The sequence below is a fragment of the Chroicocephalus ridibundus genome, chromosome 4, assembly GCF_963924245.1.
Source record: "Chroicocephalus ridibundus chromosome 4, bChrRid1.1, whole genome shotgun sequence".
Classification (NCBI taxonomy): domain Eukaryota; kingdom Metazoa; phylum Chordata; class Aves; order Charadriiformes; family Laridae; genus Chroicocephalus; species Chroicocephalus ridibundus.
In genome coordinates this window covers 28,058,472-28,075,000 of record NC_086287.1, presented here as the reverse complement: position 1 = coordinate 28,075,000, position 16,529 = coordinate 28,058,472, and the positions used below count along the sequence as shown (strand labels likewise).

The following is a 16,529-nucleotide window of genomic DNA, read 5'->3' as shown; positions in this document are numbered from 1 at the left end:
ATGCAATTAACTGACTTTGCTCAAGAAGTGTTTCTCTGGAGCTGGAACATTGCATCTTTGCAGCCCATATTGATTCACATTAATCAGAGAAAACAAATCACACAGCAGGAATGGAAAAAGTCCCCCCAAGCCCCCACTGTTTTTGAGACAAACAGGACAAAAACAGTAAATGAAAGATATAGAATTTTCAAGCTTCAGAAGAGGCTGAGACAAGAGGAGAACTAAACACCTTTTAAAAGATGCGCTTGAAGAATTTATTTTCCCGCTGGTTGCAACACAGCAAAGGGTACAACAAGGTATTTCTCCAAATATTAGATTTCACAGGCCCCAAATATAAAAGGCAACATATTAAAACAGGCCACCTAAACACACTAGCAAATTTCTTAGAGCCTGTAAGAACAAAACATGTGCAAAATTGAGCAGGTTGTCGCCCTCAGGACTCGCTACAGAGACTCCAAGTTGCAGAGCATGCCCATGACTCATGATGGACTATAGCATGCTACTGCTATGCGGCCTGCGCCCCCCTACTCTCACAAAGAGAGCCTGAGCTTGCGCTGCTTATGCAAACTGGGTGCTGCAAGACATGCCTGTCTGCCAGGTAGCTCATACTCCTCAGAAGGTCATGTAACAGTGTTGGACAACATCTTGTTTTGGGCCATTGTACGGCCATCCCCAATGAGCATTTTTAACCTAGACGGAAATAAAATTCATCCAACTGGAAAGGTAATAGTTTCTCTCAAGAAAAAGCAACAACCTTTTTGCTCTGCTCTTATGACATTATATCCCGCTGACACATATGGGTTTTTTTTAAACATATGGCAATAGTTTTTCCATTATAACCTTCACCTTTAATCATCATCATCCACCTCAGATGCCCCTGTTTGCTACAAACAGAGTATCACTGTTCAGCTAGTTCCACGGTTGACAATAACTAGGAGAATTACAACAGCAAAAGAAAGCAAAACGAAACAAAGAAACCCTTAATGTAAAGAAAAGTTTTTGACACTCACCAGTGACAAGCTGAGGTCCCCCAGCAAGTCCCATAGGTCATAGATTGTGTTCAGGCCAACCAAGAGGACGACAAAAAGGCCAACAAACTTTACCCCCATTGCTCCAGCAAGGTTCACGCCAGTCAGACTCAGCCAGAACCACCACGAGGCAGAAAACGGCCTGCAGGACAGATGGAACAGGTCAGTGTATAAACGATGGCTACTTGAATGGGTATCTGCGATCTGGAAAACAAAGAGCAAATCGGCTACCCCACAAAATTACATTCCATTCCACCTTACATTCCATCATCTTCTCAGGAGCCAATGAGGAATACAAATGTAATTGTTTTCATTAATTTTCGAATGATTCAAGGATAACCCTGATGCAAGAGGTCCCAACACTTAAGCATGGGCAGCCATAGGTCTTCCTTTTAAGGAAGGGAACATAGACACCAGGTATAAGCTGAAATACTAGTGCGAAGAAAGTCCCACACATGGAAGGTCTGAAGATAGAAACCAGACTTTTGCCCCATAAAATGCAAACTTACATCTCTCAGAATGCTAACGACATGGGGGAGAACGGACAATTAGCAGCTACTTTTCATAAAGCAGAAAGGCCATAGTGGAAAATACCTACCCAAGGCACAAACAAAAGCTGCAGCAAAAAGCAAAAAAATTACAAACTAAACTAAAATTGAACCACAGAGAAAAGACGAGAAAAGATGATAGCAGAACTAAAACCCCTTTTCTGACTGACTCCTGATGCCTTGACGCTTGTATTTTGGCTAGACAAAATCCCTGTGACCCACTAAGCAACACAATAGCTAGAGCTGGCTTTTAATTTTAATTTTGGCTGATCAAATACTGCCCTATAACTTAGCGCGTGCATTGCCTGGGGTGTGCGCTGTAGATGAGAATATTCAAACGCCTATAAATCACCATCCCCCTCTGGAAGGGTCTACAGCAAATACCCTGAGCAACTTAACTGCTTTATTCAGTAACACCTTGGCCACATTTCTCTCAAATTTTTGGTACCAATTTCTCTAAACCCAACAAATTACACTATTTACCTCAATTACCAGGATTTTATAAGTGCTTACATGATCAAAGTCACAGATAAGCTGTGTTTCTCCAGCCAAAGTGACTGGTTCGAGATAACAAATTAATATTTTTGCCATTAAGGAGCAAAGCCTTGAACAGGCTCCAACCACCCTTCATTCCTCCTCCTCTGACCTACAACAGCCCATACTAGCTTGCTTGCTTGTCAAGTTTTAAAAAGCCGTAACCTTCATTGTCAAGATCTGCAGTCCCATAAACACTATTTCTGCTGAAATTTCCTTTCATGCTAAAACAATCTATTTAAGTCTCTCTCCTGGTTTACGCCAGCCACGATACTTTCTCCCTAGTTTCACAAATCCTTATAATAAAATTTTCTCTCCCCTACCATGAGCCATTTTCATCTACAAATTTCCTGAAACAATCTGATCTCAGCCATTCACCCAAACTACCAAGTGGTAGATATGTTCTAGTACTTTATCTGTGTGGAAGTTGAGTATCTATAGTTTAACAATATCATCATCTTTATCTTACCTATCCGCACAGCTGTTACATTTCACCATACTCAGAACAGCTCCCATGAGGAAGAACATCAGAATGGGGTCCAGCAGAATATATTGCGACAAAGTAATACAGCCTGTATCTGCAAACAGTCACACAACAGTGTCAAAAAGGCTTGCGGTTCCAAAGTGTATCTAAAATTGCAGGAAGCCAGTTTCCTCAGTGTAGTCAAGACAAAGGGAACAAGGAAAATTTTAGAAACAAGAGCAGATCAGAACATTTCAACTTCCACTTGCGTACCAAATGAAAAAAAAAAACTCACAAAAACCAGGCATTACAACAGTATCTGTGAAACACCATTTGGGAGGTGCTGCTGAGATACTCAGATGGAGGGCGTTACAGACAGCAATGATCTACCTACTAAGGCAGCAGCATGGTGCCAGAGGATGCTACGGGAGAAGTCATCTTTCAGGTGTTACCTATAAAAAATTAACATGACTTGGATATTTTAAGTCTCCATGCCTCAATATCTATGTGTCCTCACAAAACCTCAATTTGGGTAACTTCATTTGCAATGTTAATTTCTCCACTTGGCTCAATTCAACAAGGAACTTTATTAATTTCTTACTGTGAGCTCCTCCACAGTAATGCAGTGGGCTGTTAAACACCTCTGTAATTGATATGGGAGACATCAATATTTCACTAGTGAGCAAAATCATTCCTGACCATCCATCTTAGAAAAATTTTTAAAATTGAGGTGAAATGTAGTCCAACACTGCAGTCATGGTTATAACAGAAGTACCTATCAACTAAACAAGACTGTAAAATTCTCTAGGGGACCACTAATTAAAAAGCCTCATATATATAAAGCAGAATTACTTTGTTTTTTGGGAATCTCTCTCATTAACCCAAATATCCCCTGGCTAGGTAACACACGCTAATACAGAAATTAAATTCTCTGAACAATTAAACTGCTCAATTTTGCTGTAGCAGGAATACCTACCAAAAATAAGGATGAAAGCTGTGAGTAAGGCTGCTGGCAGTGACTTTGACAGTTCCAATACTGTGAGGTAGGCAAAGGGAACCAGGCAGGAGCCAAGGAATGCACAGAACTGCAGGAAAAGATCACGGGAGAAGTTATAACGCTCCCCACGGTGAACATGCACCCACATCCACATACCAACAACAGGAGGTGTCGCAGTAGCTGAACTGACTCACTAAGAACATCAGACAAAAGCCAAATGAGCAAAGATACTGTTCAGAGAAGGACAGCTGCTTACTCTGTTCTGTCTCTAGAGGTGTCAGTAACAACAGACGGTCATTCTCTTGCTAGACTACGTCAGATATTCATAAAAAGATATGTCAAGCAGGTGCGCTACACATCCACTGTACTCAACTTCTTTTAACAAGATATCAGAATACGAAACCCAAGAACAAAATGTACCTGTACCTTACATCTTTAGCAGATCAGTATCACCTCCCCTACATAAATGAGACTGAGGATAGTTGGAAGAAGAACAGAAATCAAAATAAAACAAAGCAGCATCACAACAAGATTTGTTCTCTTCAATGCTGGTTCTAGCACTTCTCCCACCTTTGGCTTAGGGAAATCTAGACCCACAAATTGCTGGAGGCCTGAAAAGTAAACCAAGAAAATACACCTTCCCAGTTTTTACCCTTCTTTCTAGGTACTAGCAATTGGGCACTGTTGGGGTTTTTTTTGGCTCGTGTTATCTGCTGTCAGTTTTATGGCTCTTGGTCTTCCTGGAGAGCAGTACAGACAGGGTTTCAGATAGAATACTACTCTGAATAGTAATTCCGCCCCTGCCCCCGCTCCATCAGCTCACTGTCACTGGTGGTAGCAAACTGCAAGTGGCAGGGAATGATCCTGGCTTTTTGACATCCTTGGCTCTCCACCAGAGCAGCCAGGCACAATGGAGTGAGCAGGAGCCCAAGCTCAGCAATGTTCCCTTTGCAGAACAGGCAAAGTATCTGTCCCACTCATGAGTGTAGTCCCACTAATTAGCAGCAAGGGTTGGCCTCAATAATCACCCTACTTTCTCACCTGGCCTCTCACAGCCAGATATTAAGACTTATCTGCAATACAACCAATAACACTTTTCTAAGGAGCTTAAAGACAAGGCGCAAGGCTAAACGGACCTCTGATCTGATCCGGGAGAGCTGTTCTTATGACATAACACTGTATAGTGAAAAGCATGGGAGCGCCAGCCAGCTTGATACTAGCCTGTAGCGCCTTACCCCTCTCATTCCCACGTAGTTGTGCTGCTCATATCTGTCCCCTGGCTTTTGGAAAGGAAACGTACCATCATATCCACTAAGGTAGCCAGCAAGTCCAATCAGCATCTGAAGAGGAAAGGTGAAAAAACAGGTCAGGGAAATCACATTGGAGAAAGCAGCATCTGTATCCAAGCCAGCAGCAAGTAAGATTTTTATAGAAGCTAAGTCTGATCCAGAGGATAACTACTAAATTCAGATATATAATCCAAACAAGAGTTTATGTACAGAATTGATATGCATACATATTGCCCTTTGTCTAGAGGCAAAATCAGAAGTGATCAAAAGGACTTTGGCTGCTGACTATAAGGACAACTGCAAGCTCAAGAGAAATAACAGGTGTGAGACTTAGCAGAGAGAATTCTGTCTCTGTAGATTCTCCCATAGCTCCCTCTTCCCATAGTTTAAGGGAACTCAGCCTGAAAGGAAGATAATCTTTCTGAGGCAGTGTCTTCATTGACACTGCACACAGTTGCTAGTACAAGTTCTGTGATTACAGAATAGCATGTGAAGGCTTTCAGGGTCCTTTGTGGTAGGAGTCTTATTTACTATCAGGAACTGCTTGGTTCCTTTAAACTGTAGTCTTTTATTAAACATCTCCTCCAAAACATGTAAGTGCCATGTTCATTTTTTAATGTCGAGCCTTTCAAGTACCCAAGATGCAATACTGTTTTCCTTTCACATATTCAAAGCATTTTCATAAATAAAAAAAGATGCTAGCTGAGGCTCTGGGTAGAGAACAAAAATTACCACGATGGTAACAACAGTTAGGAAAGGTGTTGGTGTCCATCACATCCTTCAGCCAGAAGGATGGGGAAGACTTTTGTTGTCCCACTCCCATGTATTCTAAAACGCTTAACAGAAGAGCAGTTTACCTTCCCCAAAGGGGGGTGGACATCAAAGAAGAAGGTCCGATTTATGTAGTAACTTCCCATCTTCCCAAAATGAGTTTCATCCCAACTGGAAAAAAAAAAATAAAATAACCAAACCACTAAACAACCAGCTGTACTGATGAAGACAGTAAAAAAAAAATCTATGTAGGTCTCTTTACTCATGCTTTTCATCATGTAGAGGGTTAGTGCCATACATTCTGTATGAGACAATGCATTAAACGCGCTGGGTAATCATGGAGAGTGCTTCAGCCATTCTAAGCATGGTCCTTTTCAAAGAGTTTGACATTAACACTCCAAAGTCTATAGCCTGCCCTTCTGATTCCAGGTTGGGCTTAAGAGATGCTAAAAAGTGAGCCTGCAACCCACAGATCCTTAAAAAATGCCTCCCTGCTCTGCAACACGTTCTGAGAGCCGCAGTGAGAGCAGGGGCGGGAGCTGGGCAGAGAGCGCACCGCTTCCCCGTGTCCCTCACCGCCAGGATCCCATCCTAGATCCTGCCTGGGACACACACGGATCCCTCCCAGCCGGGCAAGGCAGGGGCGGGCGGGTGACTGAGAACGGGCCGCAGGCGGGGAGTTCGGGCGCGCTCCTCGGGGACAACGGCAGGGTCCTCCTGGGAGGAGGCGGACTCCCACCCACAACCAGGGGCTCGGGCCGGGCCCGCCGCCCCCAGGGCACAGGCCTGCCCCCGGCCCCTACCAGACGTGCGGCGGCTCCGGCAGGCGGTGGAAGCGGGAGGCGAAGCTGAGGAAGGTGACGAGGGCCAGCGCCGCCGGGCGAGCCGGAAGGGTGGCGGAGCGGACCGACCCCCCCGGCAGGCGGCGGGATTCCCGCTGGCCCGGCTCGGCCTGGCCGCCCCCCGCCACCGGCATCCGCGGGGCTCCACCGCTGAGGCGGGCGCGGCGCATCCTGGGAGGCGGAGGCCGGGGCGGGCGGGGCGCGGGGCACGCTGGGAGATGCAGTCCTGCCGGGGCGGCGGCCGGCCGGCCCTGAGAGGAGGGGACGACCGAGACCGGGACGGAGCTGTGACACCGCAGCTCCCGCGGAGGTTCGCGGCGCGGGATGAGCTCTGCCGCGGCCAAGGTACGCGGGGCTTGGATCCCCGCTCTCCCCGCAGAGCGTCCCCGCCGGGCGGGAGGGGAGCGGGGGGTGATGGCCGTGCCAGAGCTGGAGGGAGCGAGCGGTGATGGCGCGGGCTTCGCCGCCCGCCTCGGCAGCTGGCTGGGATCGCGGCCTAAATCAGCTTCTGGCGCCCCGGGCTCCGCGAGAAGGCCCGGACGGTGGTTACCGAGAAGGCTGCAGCCCCGGGCACGGCGCCTCGTACCGATTTCGTCTGCCCCGGCCTGCACCCACGTCTCCGTCTCAGTGGAGAACAAGGAATTTGCCCCCATGCTAAATAAAACGAACGCCTTTCAAAGCAGTGGTGGTGTTGTCCATGTGAGCTGTTAACACCAATACCTGCTGCAGAGATACTGAGCATTTAGGAGCAAACCTGCGCCTTCTGCTTATACCTTTACGTTTCAAGCCAGCAGAATACAAGCGGTGCCTTTCAGACACCACGGTTTCACCTCTGCGAGCCTCCGAGGAGCAGGTTTCTCTCTCATGTCCCACACGGGCGGCTGCTCCGCGTCAGTCTGTGCGTGCAGGCTGTTTGGAGCGATGGGTCTCCGGAAAGCAGGGACAAGACTTTGCCTTTCCAAGTGCCTCCTGAATATAGCCTGGAAGGAGGTGGTATCCAGAGGAGACCATACTGAAGCGGACGGGCTTGGATACCTCAGGGCTCAACACACAAAGTTTGGGATGTGTCTTCCATCTTCCTAAACAGTGAAATGTGTTTCCCGGATTTTTACTCTAGATTGGGATTTAAGCCCAAACTTTCCTCAGTGCACCACCGACGCTAGCAATGACAACTGAACCAAACCTGAAATCTCAGTAGACATGAAGCAAATTTTGTCCTCCTGCTATCCTCGCAGCTCCAACCAGTCCAACCTGCAGCTCATGGGGATTGTACCCTGCGGGGCTGTAAATGGAGGCAGTGCTTCCCAGCTACTCCCCTGGCCCATGTTCAGCTGTTAGTCCTAGGAAAACTAGATACAATGTCATTCTGGGACCTGTCCACTGAGGACAAAACATCCCTGCTGTCTCCGGTCTTTACTTAGCTGATTGTTTTGCCTGTGATCTTCCCTGACGCTGGGAGCAAAACAGCCTGAACTTAAGAGATCACTCCAGGCCCCAGTCTCTGGAGACAGTTCCCAGCTGAGGGATGGGTTGTTTTCCACTCTCCTTTTGGTAAAATCCCCTGGGGCCTTGAAATTATAGAGCGAAGCAATTAGCTTAGCGCAATTTATTACAAATGATAGTGCAGGCTGCAAAAACAACAAAGAACTGTAGAGAGGATCAGGAGAAATGTCACTGCCAGCTGAGAGGCCAGAGTCCAAAACAGATGTGGTGAAGGACAAGAATTTCTGAGCCAAAAAATCAACAGCAAGGTCCCTGGAAAAAAAAAAAAAAACAAGTAAAAATAGTATGTTATGAATGCTCTATGTGCCCTTTTGAAGTCATAGTTTCTGTTACTTTGCCTGCAACCCAGCGGGCTAGGCATTTGAAAAAAAAAAGCATAGCTGAGATTTCTAATGCCCTGATTCCACAAGCAGAGAATTTAAGAAAATCAGTAAATACTTTGTCTACAAAAGTGTTGGCAATACTGCCATCACTTCCCTCCTTGCTTAGAAACCATTTCTCCAGTAAACTTTGACTAGAGCAATTTAACCAAATGCATACCTCATTTAAAGTGAGAAGTAAAGTAAGAGAAGCATTGAGTTTACAAAGAGGACTAGAGCACAGAGATCCTCGGGGTCTCTCTGGTTTTCTGTTGACAGATTGTGTGTCAGTGAGCAAATCCCTGCTTTTTTCTACCATATTGTCAGCCTCTGGTGTAATTTCTATGTGTTTTGGGAGAGTGGAGACACAGAGAGACCCCTGGCATGCCATGGGATCTATGGAAGTAAGGAGAGACAAAAGTACGGGTTTATTTAGAGACATGCGTGAATACCAATTTCCTCTGTGGGAACAAAAGAACGTAACATACAAAAAACCCCCAAGCTTCGTATTTTGCACAAACTTGTCCTGGGAGCAGAGTAGCAGCCTCTCCCAGGCGTGCAACGTAGAAAACCCTCCGCACCAGCTGATACTGGCGGGACGAGGGCTATGGGGTACCCTGAGGGACCTCCCCGCAAAGGCAGCCCCTGTTTGGGGAGCGGGCAGTGTTTCCCTAGTGAAACACAAATTCTGCACATGGCTTCAGTTTCCTTGCTTCGTTCCCCAGGGCTATCTTTCTGCATTGGCAAGCGCTGAGAGCCTGACAGGCTCTCTAGCTATCTTAATTTATTTCTGGACAAAAAGCTAGGGAAATAAGGATGGTTCCTAAACGTGCTTCCAACCTCAAAGCTGGTTAATGGTTCTGATATCGGCGCTGGGGCTGCAGCACCGCACACGTGCACGGTTGCTCAGGATTGAATCTGACTGGCTGGTTTTCATGCCCTGGGCACAAATCTGGGGGCATAGTCCTTTTCTTATTGGCTTTAGGAGAGAAGCCTTCCCCCATCCCAGCTGAGTTAAAAGGGAAAGTGAAGAGGTTGTCTTTCTTTCCTGGAGCAGATTCCAAACACTGACCATGGCATCTGAAAAGGTGAGAGCTTGGACGGGGTGGAAGGGTCTGTGAAAGCTGCCTCGGTGCTGGAGTTCAGGTAAAGAAGAGCTGTCTGCCCTCTTGGCATTCATGTGGAACAGCAGTAGCTCTTCTCATTTGGAAAGAGGCCTGGCCCGGCTCTGCGTGCCTGAAAAAGCCATTTCATACCACACAAATAGCCAATGCAGGTGCTTGGCGTAATCAGTGGGGAATTTGCTTAAAAAATCCAAGATGGGGTAAAAGTTAGCAACATCCAATAGGGACAAAGAGGAAAGCTTTGCAGGGGATAATCTTAAGGTCACTTGTGCATCGCTGGAAACATCAGCTGCAGCTAAATATTCAGAGGACTAGCATGAAAGACAGTGACACCACCTGTATACCCAAACCAGGAACAGTCACTTTCAGAAAGGAGCCCTCTCTCCCCCAAACCTTGCTCTGCCCTGTCTTAACAGTTCCTGAAGTGCCTTCTGTTCATGCATTGTTCTCCTTACAGTACTCTGGTGCTGTAAGATTCCCACCATATGACCACTTTATTTGTCTTTCTCTTCTCAGACGATACTTTACAGCTATTTCCGAAGTTCCTGCTCTTGGAGAGTGAGAATCGGTAAGAACCAGTGTTGCAGTATCCTCCCTTTCACTAACCAAATTAATCAGTGACTCATTAAGAGAGAGATCAGCAAACATGATTCTGGAACAGTGAGGCATTTCCCTGCCCTTCTCTGCAATGGGAGGAAAGGGAACAGCACAGCCTACCTGGAGCAGGTGCAAGGGAGAGGAATAGACAGGAGGGCTTCACTCAGCCTGCAGCTAGTTAGAAGGAATTACTCCTTTTGTAAAGTTAACACGATGCAGATGGCTCTTCCGCATTATCTAGAAGCGCTCTACACTCCGTTTTCATGCTGATACTGCCTCAGGCTCTGCTTTGCCCAGGCCTGGAGAGCTAAGCAGGGCTGGGAATGGTCCCTACTTGGACTGAGACAGTCTTAAGCAAGGATTTGCAGTTGAGCCCAGGTCCCCCTTATTTTGAATAATGCAGTGGTGTTGCCAGGACTGATCTTTAGTGCTTTCGTCCTTCATTTGCCAGAACGCTATCTTCTCAGCGGACTCAGGCTGCCTTTCTTGAGGGATAGGGTCTTTTCTGGTTTTAAAGCCATTCCTTTTTTCAAATGGAGATGGTAACATTTCCCTGAGCCCATTACCAATGAAACTGGTCTCAGTGTGCCTGTCTGAAGCTGTACACTCTGCTCTCCCTAGCATTGGCTCTCAAAGGGATTTCCTATGACGTGGTGCCAGTGAACCTCCTGAAGGATGGCGGGCAGCAGGTAAGGATACAGCTACCGTTGCTCTCTCCAGGGGTAATGAATTTGGGGATAATTCGGAGAATTAGGATTAGCACTAGAAAGTTCAAAGGCAAAGTCACTGAATTCCTCACGACTCCGCTTTCAGCACTGTTCCTTGGCATGCAAGACAGGGACAAAATGACTGCAGGAGACTAAAGGTTTTTCTCCTCTCTTAAACATCTGCGACTGAATTTCATAAGGCTGAAGATCTTTTGCTCCTGCTTAGCATGATATAACCGAACATATCTGGTACACAGACTTTAGGGAAGCTGCACTGCAATTTAAGCACAAACTTGACCTCATACAATTAGCACCATAGTGCGTGGCAGGGGACATGTGTCCAAAAGATGCTAAATGATATAGCAAGGGTCTGCAAAGGGCCTGTCAAAGGGGTGGGTTACCAGAAGAGATCTGCACTGAGAACTTATTCAGGGGACCGTAGCAGGGAATTGTGCACCTAGTACTACCACCGGCTTGATGTGCCAGTATGAGCTAAGACGGAGTTGGAGAACTAGAACAGTAATAACGACACTGCTGCAGTACCATCCATCGCAGGCTTTGTAGTGATGGTTTATCAACAGGTAAGGCAGTCTGGCCCTGGATGCAGTGATTCCTGAGCCCCAGTGTGAGCTTGCTGTAGGCTTATAGTATAGCATAACTTACTGCAAATATTAGTACTGAGGTAGAGGGAAAAGCCAAAAAAAAATAATAATTTGGTAACTCGGTTCTAGGGGAAGAAAACAAGGAAGAATAATTTATTGTTGCAGTAATCTCAGGTTTGTTTCCACAGTTTTCTGCTGAATTCAAGGCAATGAATCCAATGCAGCAAGTCCCAGCCTTGAAAATTGATGGCATCACCCTTTCTCAGTCGGTGAGTTACCAGGTTAACATCCCTGTTAACCATTCACTGCAGCCTGCTGCCCAGTCTGGAGGGGATGGCTTTGCCCCATCTTTTCCCCCAGAGCTCTCATCTGTGCATTGGAAAAGAGACGGCATTTGTGATAAACAATCTCACTTGAGGGCAGAAATAGTTTATAATCTCTGCCGTGAAACTGCTCTCAAGGATTTAAGCACAATTCAGCTTTGGGTGGTAACTCCACCTTTCACTGAGCAGTTTGTCATCTGACTTAGAAGGCTGTGCCAGGGTTTGCCTGAAATTACAGCTGGGCTCAATGACAACAATGTCCCAAGCAGATATTGAAGGGGATATTCTGTTGGTTGGATTGGTAACAAACTTCATTCAAAAGCTGTTGTATGCTCTTGGATTAGCTCCCCTTTCCCAAGTGTTCAGGATGTGAACTTTTCCTTGGCTCTCCAATAACCTCCCCTTACCTCTTTGTTCATTACAGCTAGCCATAATTCATTACCTAGAAGACACCCGTCCTAACCCCAGGCTCCTGCCCCAAGATCCAAAGAAGAGAGCCCAAGTCAGAATGATCGCTGATCTCATTGTCTCTGGCATTCAGCCACTCCAGGTATTGCCTTGTCATATCCATGCAAATGAGAAAACTAGGATGGATTTCCAGGAGTCTGTATCTCTGAAAAGCTCAGTCTCTTTAAACTGATGCAAGCCAATAGAGCGGCAGACCTTAAGACTGTGTGTTAGCCTCTGCCTGATCTGCTAATGACAACACCACAGTATTTCTTACAAAGAAAAACCTATAGCACACCAAGGTTTTTTTACAGAAACAGCTGAACCCATATGGTTTCACTGCTGGGCCTAGGGTGTTTTAGGAAGAAGACAACTGAACAACCAATAGGGTAGAGGCAAAGAAATACCCTGGCAGCAGTTATAGAAGGACAGTCCCAAGGGAGAGATACAGCAGGGTATGTGATTCGGTGAGGGTGAGGTCAGGGCTGACCCAGCTGGCTGAACTCAGGCTGGAGGTTCAGGCTTGGCAACTCCTCATCTCGCCTCCCCTCCACTGGGTGAGACAGTGGGCAAGTTCCAGCCAGCAGCAGTCAATCTAACCTGGAGATTGCTTGCCTTTGCAGAACCTGAGTGTCCTGAAACAAATGGGGGAGAAAAAAACAGAATGGGCTCAGAACTGCATCTCATCTGGCTTTCAAGGTGCGTCCCACATCCAAAATGATCAGTACTTCGGCTGACCTTTCAAAATGCTGCACCACTGGGGTCCTATTTTCCTCTTCAAGGAGAACAACAGATCTCCCTAGGCTGGTGTGCTGGGGTCCTGCCCTGCAGGCAGAGACAGTGCTCTTCCTGCCCAGAGTCCCTTGTCCAGAACTGCTAGGTCTCCAGGGTCTTGAGGAAAGATGCTGTCCACGGGGCGCTTCCACTGCTGCGCATGGAAGAGGGGAAGCCTGGGGCCATCCTGTACACCACAGCAGTTGATTCACCCTGAAGCATAAGGGCTGACAGCACTCTTCCTTTCCACCCAGCTGATCCCAAACTACTGCCTTTTGCATTAAAGTTCTATCAATCTATATTTATACGCTTTTGTAACCAGACAAAAGATATCTGGCAGATAAAGACAGATGGCAAACTCCCACAGGATCTAACAAGTAACAGAGTATTTCTTTACCTCCCTGTGAGAAACAGGGTGCTTTTCATTTCCTCAAAACCCTTTCCCCCATGTGCTGGAATAGCAGGCCCATCTTCACTTCTGGACAGACACAAACTGACCAAACCTTTGTATTTTTCCCCTCCTCACTCACATATCTGTACATTGTCCTCTTACTATTTCAGGTGCATTGCCTGAAGCAGCTGAAATCACCCTGGGTCCCAAATGGTGAAGGACCCTAAAGACCCCCATAACTATACTACTGTAAGACTTCTGTTCCTTCTAGGTTCTGTCCCAAATTGCTCCTTTTTCTCAGGGTCAAAATGCACTTGTTCATAATTCCCAATCTAAAAGGTCTTTGGTGTCCCTTTCAAGTGAGTTTCCAATGCCTGACTCCAGCGTACTACCTCTCTTGGCAGCACTGGAGCAGACTCTGCAGCACACTGCTGGACGCTACTGCGTGGGGGATGAAGTAAGTATCTGAGAGAGCGTTGTGTAGCATTAGAGAACTGAAAACCCCAGTATATTCCATAAAATAGGAAAGGAAATCAGTTGTTGAGACACAGCAGAACCCCATCCTGTGCCAGGAGTTACATGTGGTGCCTTCAAAATAAGCAAAAAGGCTGCATGGATCCTACTTAAGCCACTACTGACTTGCAAATAGTTACAGAGATGTTTACTTGTCCCTGCCTGTAACCTGCTGATAGCCAGACTCTGCAGCTGTATCTAGGATCTGGCTGCGGAAACAGATTTTATATATTTTGTCTTTAAGAGATTTGGAATTCAAAGTAGGGGAAAAACTTGGCTCAAGAAACACAGGTTCAGTTCTTTGCTCTGTGTAACCTTTAACCAGATTGTATTGTATTTTTCTGCTCTGTTTGTCCAGTGTTAACGTGGACAGATTTCAGAGAGCTCACACACAAGCTGTTCTGACCCTTACCAAGCCAGAGGCCACTTAGGCCTCTTCCATTTAGCAGTCCTGTTTGGAGGACAATCAGATCTTTCCTATAAAAGCCTGACAAAAAGGAAGGCTCCTGCAATATCCTGTGATGCAGAGGATTGTCTAGTAGGAGGAGCCTTATGGAACTGGAGTCCTTGGTGGGCAAAGGCTGGTTATGAGATCTTGGAGAATAATGTGTGCTCTTAAAGGCACCCAGAGCTTTGTGACCTGGGGAGCGGGGTGGGGACAGCTGCCTCCATGCAGATAAGCAGACAGCTGTATTGTCCTTGAGTCTTCTTCTCAGATTGCAAGTCCCTGAGCCTATGTGCAAAAGCCCTATCGCATATCAGGTCTTGACATTGGCAGGAGCTGCTTGATATTCCTGCAATGCAAACAAGCAAAATTTACTCATTTTTTCCCCTCCCTCCATCGCCTCCCTGTGCAGCTTGCCAGCAGGCTTGTTTGCTCAGAAGCAGTTGCCATAGAAGCACTGTATCCTTGAGGTCACGGTGGAGCTCCCTAAGGCTGATGGCTGCTTCTGTTAGTGACGCCTATGAAGTCCTTTCCTTGTTCTGTTGTCGTATTAATTGTGCTGGATTAAAGAATGGGATTGTTGTGACAACTCCTCTGTACTGGCTGGTAAAATAATTTCTACCCTGCTGTCAAAGCCTGCCACGACAGTGAAGCGTGATGGGACAGGTTCTGAATTACTCAGACACCTTTTTCTTCACTACATTTGCAGGTTTCCATGGCTGATCTCTGCTTGGTGCCTCAAGTTTTCAATGCTGAAAGGTAATTAAGGCTAAACTTTAGGTGCTCTTCAAGGATACCTACTCCTTGTGCTGGGCTGTCAGAGCTTACCTTCTGCTGCTCCTTGTGCCTGTTAGGAAAGCATCCCTCCTGCCTGCCCTATTCAGTTATGGATTTTTCTCTGCATGAATTTTCCTGTATCATAAATACTGTCTCTTTTCAAAGCTCTTGGAATTAAGGAGCTAGGATCTCAGAGGTCCCCGAAGGAAGCCTGCTCTGTGTCCTTAGAAAAGCTAAGGTTGCCCGCACTCCACATCCTCTCTCTGTTTGCCCTGTATTTACACTGCACACAGGGAGAAAATATTAATCTGACTATATTTGTTGAAAGCCTTAAACCTATGCAAGTAGTGGCTGCACGATTCCCAGGAAAAGCATAGTGCCTTCTTACCCTGTGCTGCACACTATGTAAAAGCCTAGTGAAGACAGAAGAACTAACTAACCTTTCCTCTAGCATTTGTTTTCAAGCCTACGAAGATGAATTTTTTCTCTTAATGCAAAAGTGCCCCAGCCTGTGAGATTCTCCCATACTGGGCAGGCACAGCACATGGCTCTACCCTTCTGCTTACTGCTGCACTGGCTGTCTTACTCAAGAGTACCTCACAAATTCTTTTTCCTGTTACAGATTCAAAGTGGATATGGGTCCATATCCCACGATAACCAGAATAAACAAAGCTCTTCTGGAGTTAGAAGCATTCAAACTAAGCCACCCATCCCGGCAGCCAGATACTCCTGCAGAGCTGCGAGCTTGAAGCCCTTCTACTCATTAAATCAAGTAAGTTGGAGTGTCAAAGAGGACAACAGCTGCATCTTGAGCAGGACTTCAGTGCCAGCAGGAAGCCCTGGTACTATTGTCTCATTTTCAATTGGATGGAAAGAAGGACGGAGGACCTGGAAGTAGCCTGGATGACTTACAGGAGCTATACCTGTGCTAGAAAGCTTGCAGCTACTTCTGGCTATGTTGGGTTTTCTTCCTATCCGATGTATCTCCATGAAGCAGATTAAAGCAGAAGCATCCATAAGTATCAGAAGCCCCCTTTGTATGGCTTTGGGTTGGGGAATGTGGCCACAAACAACTGTGAGGTATTGAGCCCATTCCAGACTCCCCACAGTTGGGTTTCTTCTTTCTACCACCTACAGAAAGGGCATCAGGGAACCAGTGTACACAGTGCACTACTAACCTGGCAGGCCTGCATGTCCTTGCAGCTGCCTCAGAGCTATGGTACAATCATTACTGCCATGAGTATAACCAGCAAGAGCTGGTCTCTGACAGAAGACAGCTTAATCCCGATCCTTGTTGGGTCCCATAGGTCTTACAGGAGCCAACAGTCAGCAATTTTGCCACCCCTTGCAATGACAAGAGAATTACTACCTGGGACAGCTGATTTGTACCTCTTCCTTATGTTTAACAGCAGTCTTGTAGAATTTATAATAAAGGTCTGACTAGAGCAAAGCTAGTTGGTTGTGCCATAGTCAGCAAGGCACAACCAGCTCACTC

At 46.5% G+C, this 16,529-nt stretch overlaps 2 protein-coding genes across 6 annotated transcripts in view; one reads left to right on the top strand and one right to left on the bottom strand.

Annotated features, from left to right (window-relative positions):
- Nucleotides 1–7,329, bottom strand: part of POMT2 (protein O-mannosyltransferase 2) — a 30,307-nt gene extending 22,978 nt beyond the window's left edge. For 2 of the 3 annotated variants that reach the window (XR_010070845.1, XM_063333512.1), the window contains exons 1-6: nt 6,434–6,715; nt 5,717–5,801; nt 4,806–4,910; nt 3,550–3,658; nt 2,580–2,688; nt 1,011–1,170 (exon numbers count right to left, since the gene is read on the bottom strand). Coding sequence is in view for 2 of the 3 variants with exons in the window: in XM_063333512.1 (XP_063189582.1) it covers nt 1,011–1,170; nt 2,580–2,688; nt 3,550–3,658; nt 4,806–4,910; nt 5,717–5,801; nt 6,434–6,642 (777 nt within the window). In the remaining variant the exon portion in view is untranslated. Of the gene's footprint in view, nt 1–1,010; nt 1,171–2,579; nt 2,689–3,549; nt 3,659–4,805; nt 4,911–5,716; nt 5,802–6,433; nt 6,716–7,245 lie in introns of those variants that run through there. The other variant, XM_063333514.1, reaches the window with a different exon arrangement.
- GSTZ1 (glutathione S-transferase zeta 1) lies at nt 6,683–16,056 on the top strand. 3 transcript variants are annotated; one of them, XM_063333520.1, is made up of 9 exons: nt 6,683–6,817; nt 9,975–10,026; nt 10,677–10,744; nt 11,553–11,633; nt 12,112–12,237; nt 12,758–12,833; nt 13,704–13,756; nt 14,967–15,016; nt 15,657–16,056. In XM_063333520.1, exons 1-9 carry the CDS (start codon nt 6,797–6,799, stop codon nt 15,781–15,783), a joined length of 654 nt encoding a protein of 217 aa, XP_063189590.1. In that variant the 5' UTR covers nt 6,683–6,796; the 3' UTR covers nt 15,784–16,056. The 3 variants fall into 3 exon arrangements, with proteins under 3 accessions (XP_063189590.1, XP_063189592.1, XP_063189591.1); XM_063333522.1 differs by having other exon boundaries at nt 13,660–13,756; XM_063333521.1 differs by lacking the exon at nt 6,683–6,817 and adding an exon at nt 9,282–9,422.
- Nucleotides 16,057–16,529: the final 473 nt, after the last annotated feature.

What these genes read in the sequence shown, in the direction of transcription:
- GSTZ1 (XM_063333520.1), top strand. Translation starts at nt 6,797, where the DNA reads ATGAGCTCTGCCGCGGCCAAG. An exon ending in CTGGCATTCAGCCACTCCAG is followed by an intron (nt 12,238 to 12,757) that starts GTATTGCCTTGT and finishes TTGCCTTTGCAG; the next exon opens with AACCTGAGTGTCCTGAAACA. An exon ending in CATCTCATCTGGCTTTCAAG is followed by an intron (nt 12,834 to 13,703) that starts GTGCGTCCCACA and finishes CTCTCTTGGCAG; the next exon opens with CACTGGAGCAGACTCTGCAG.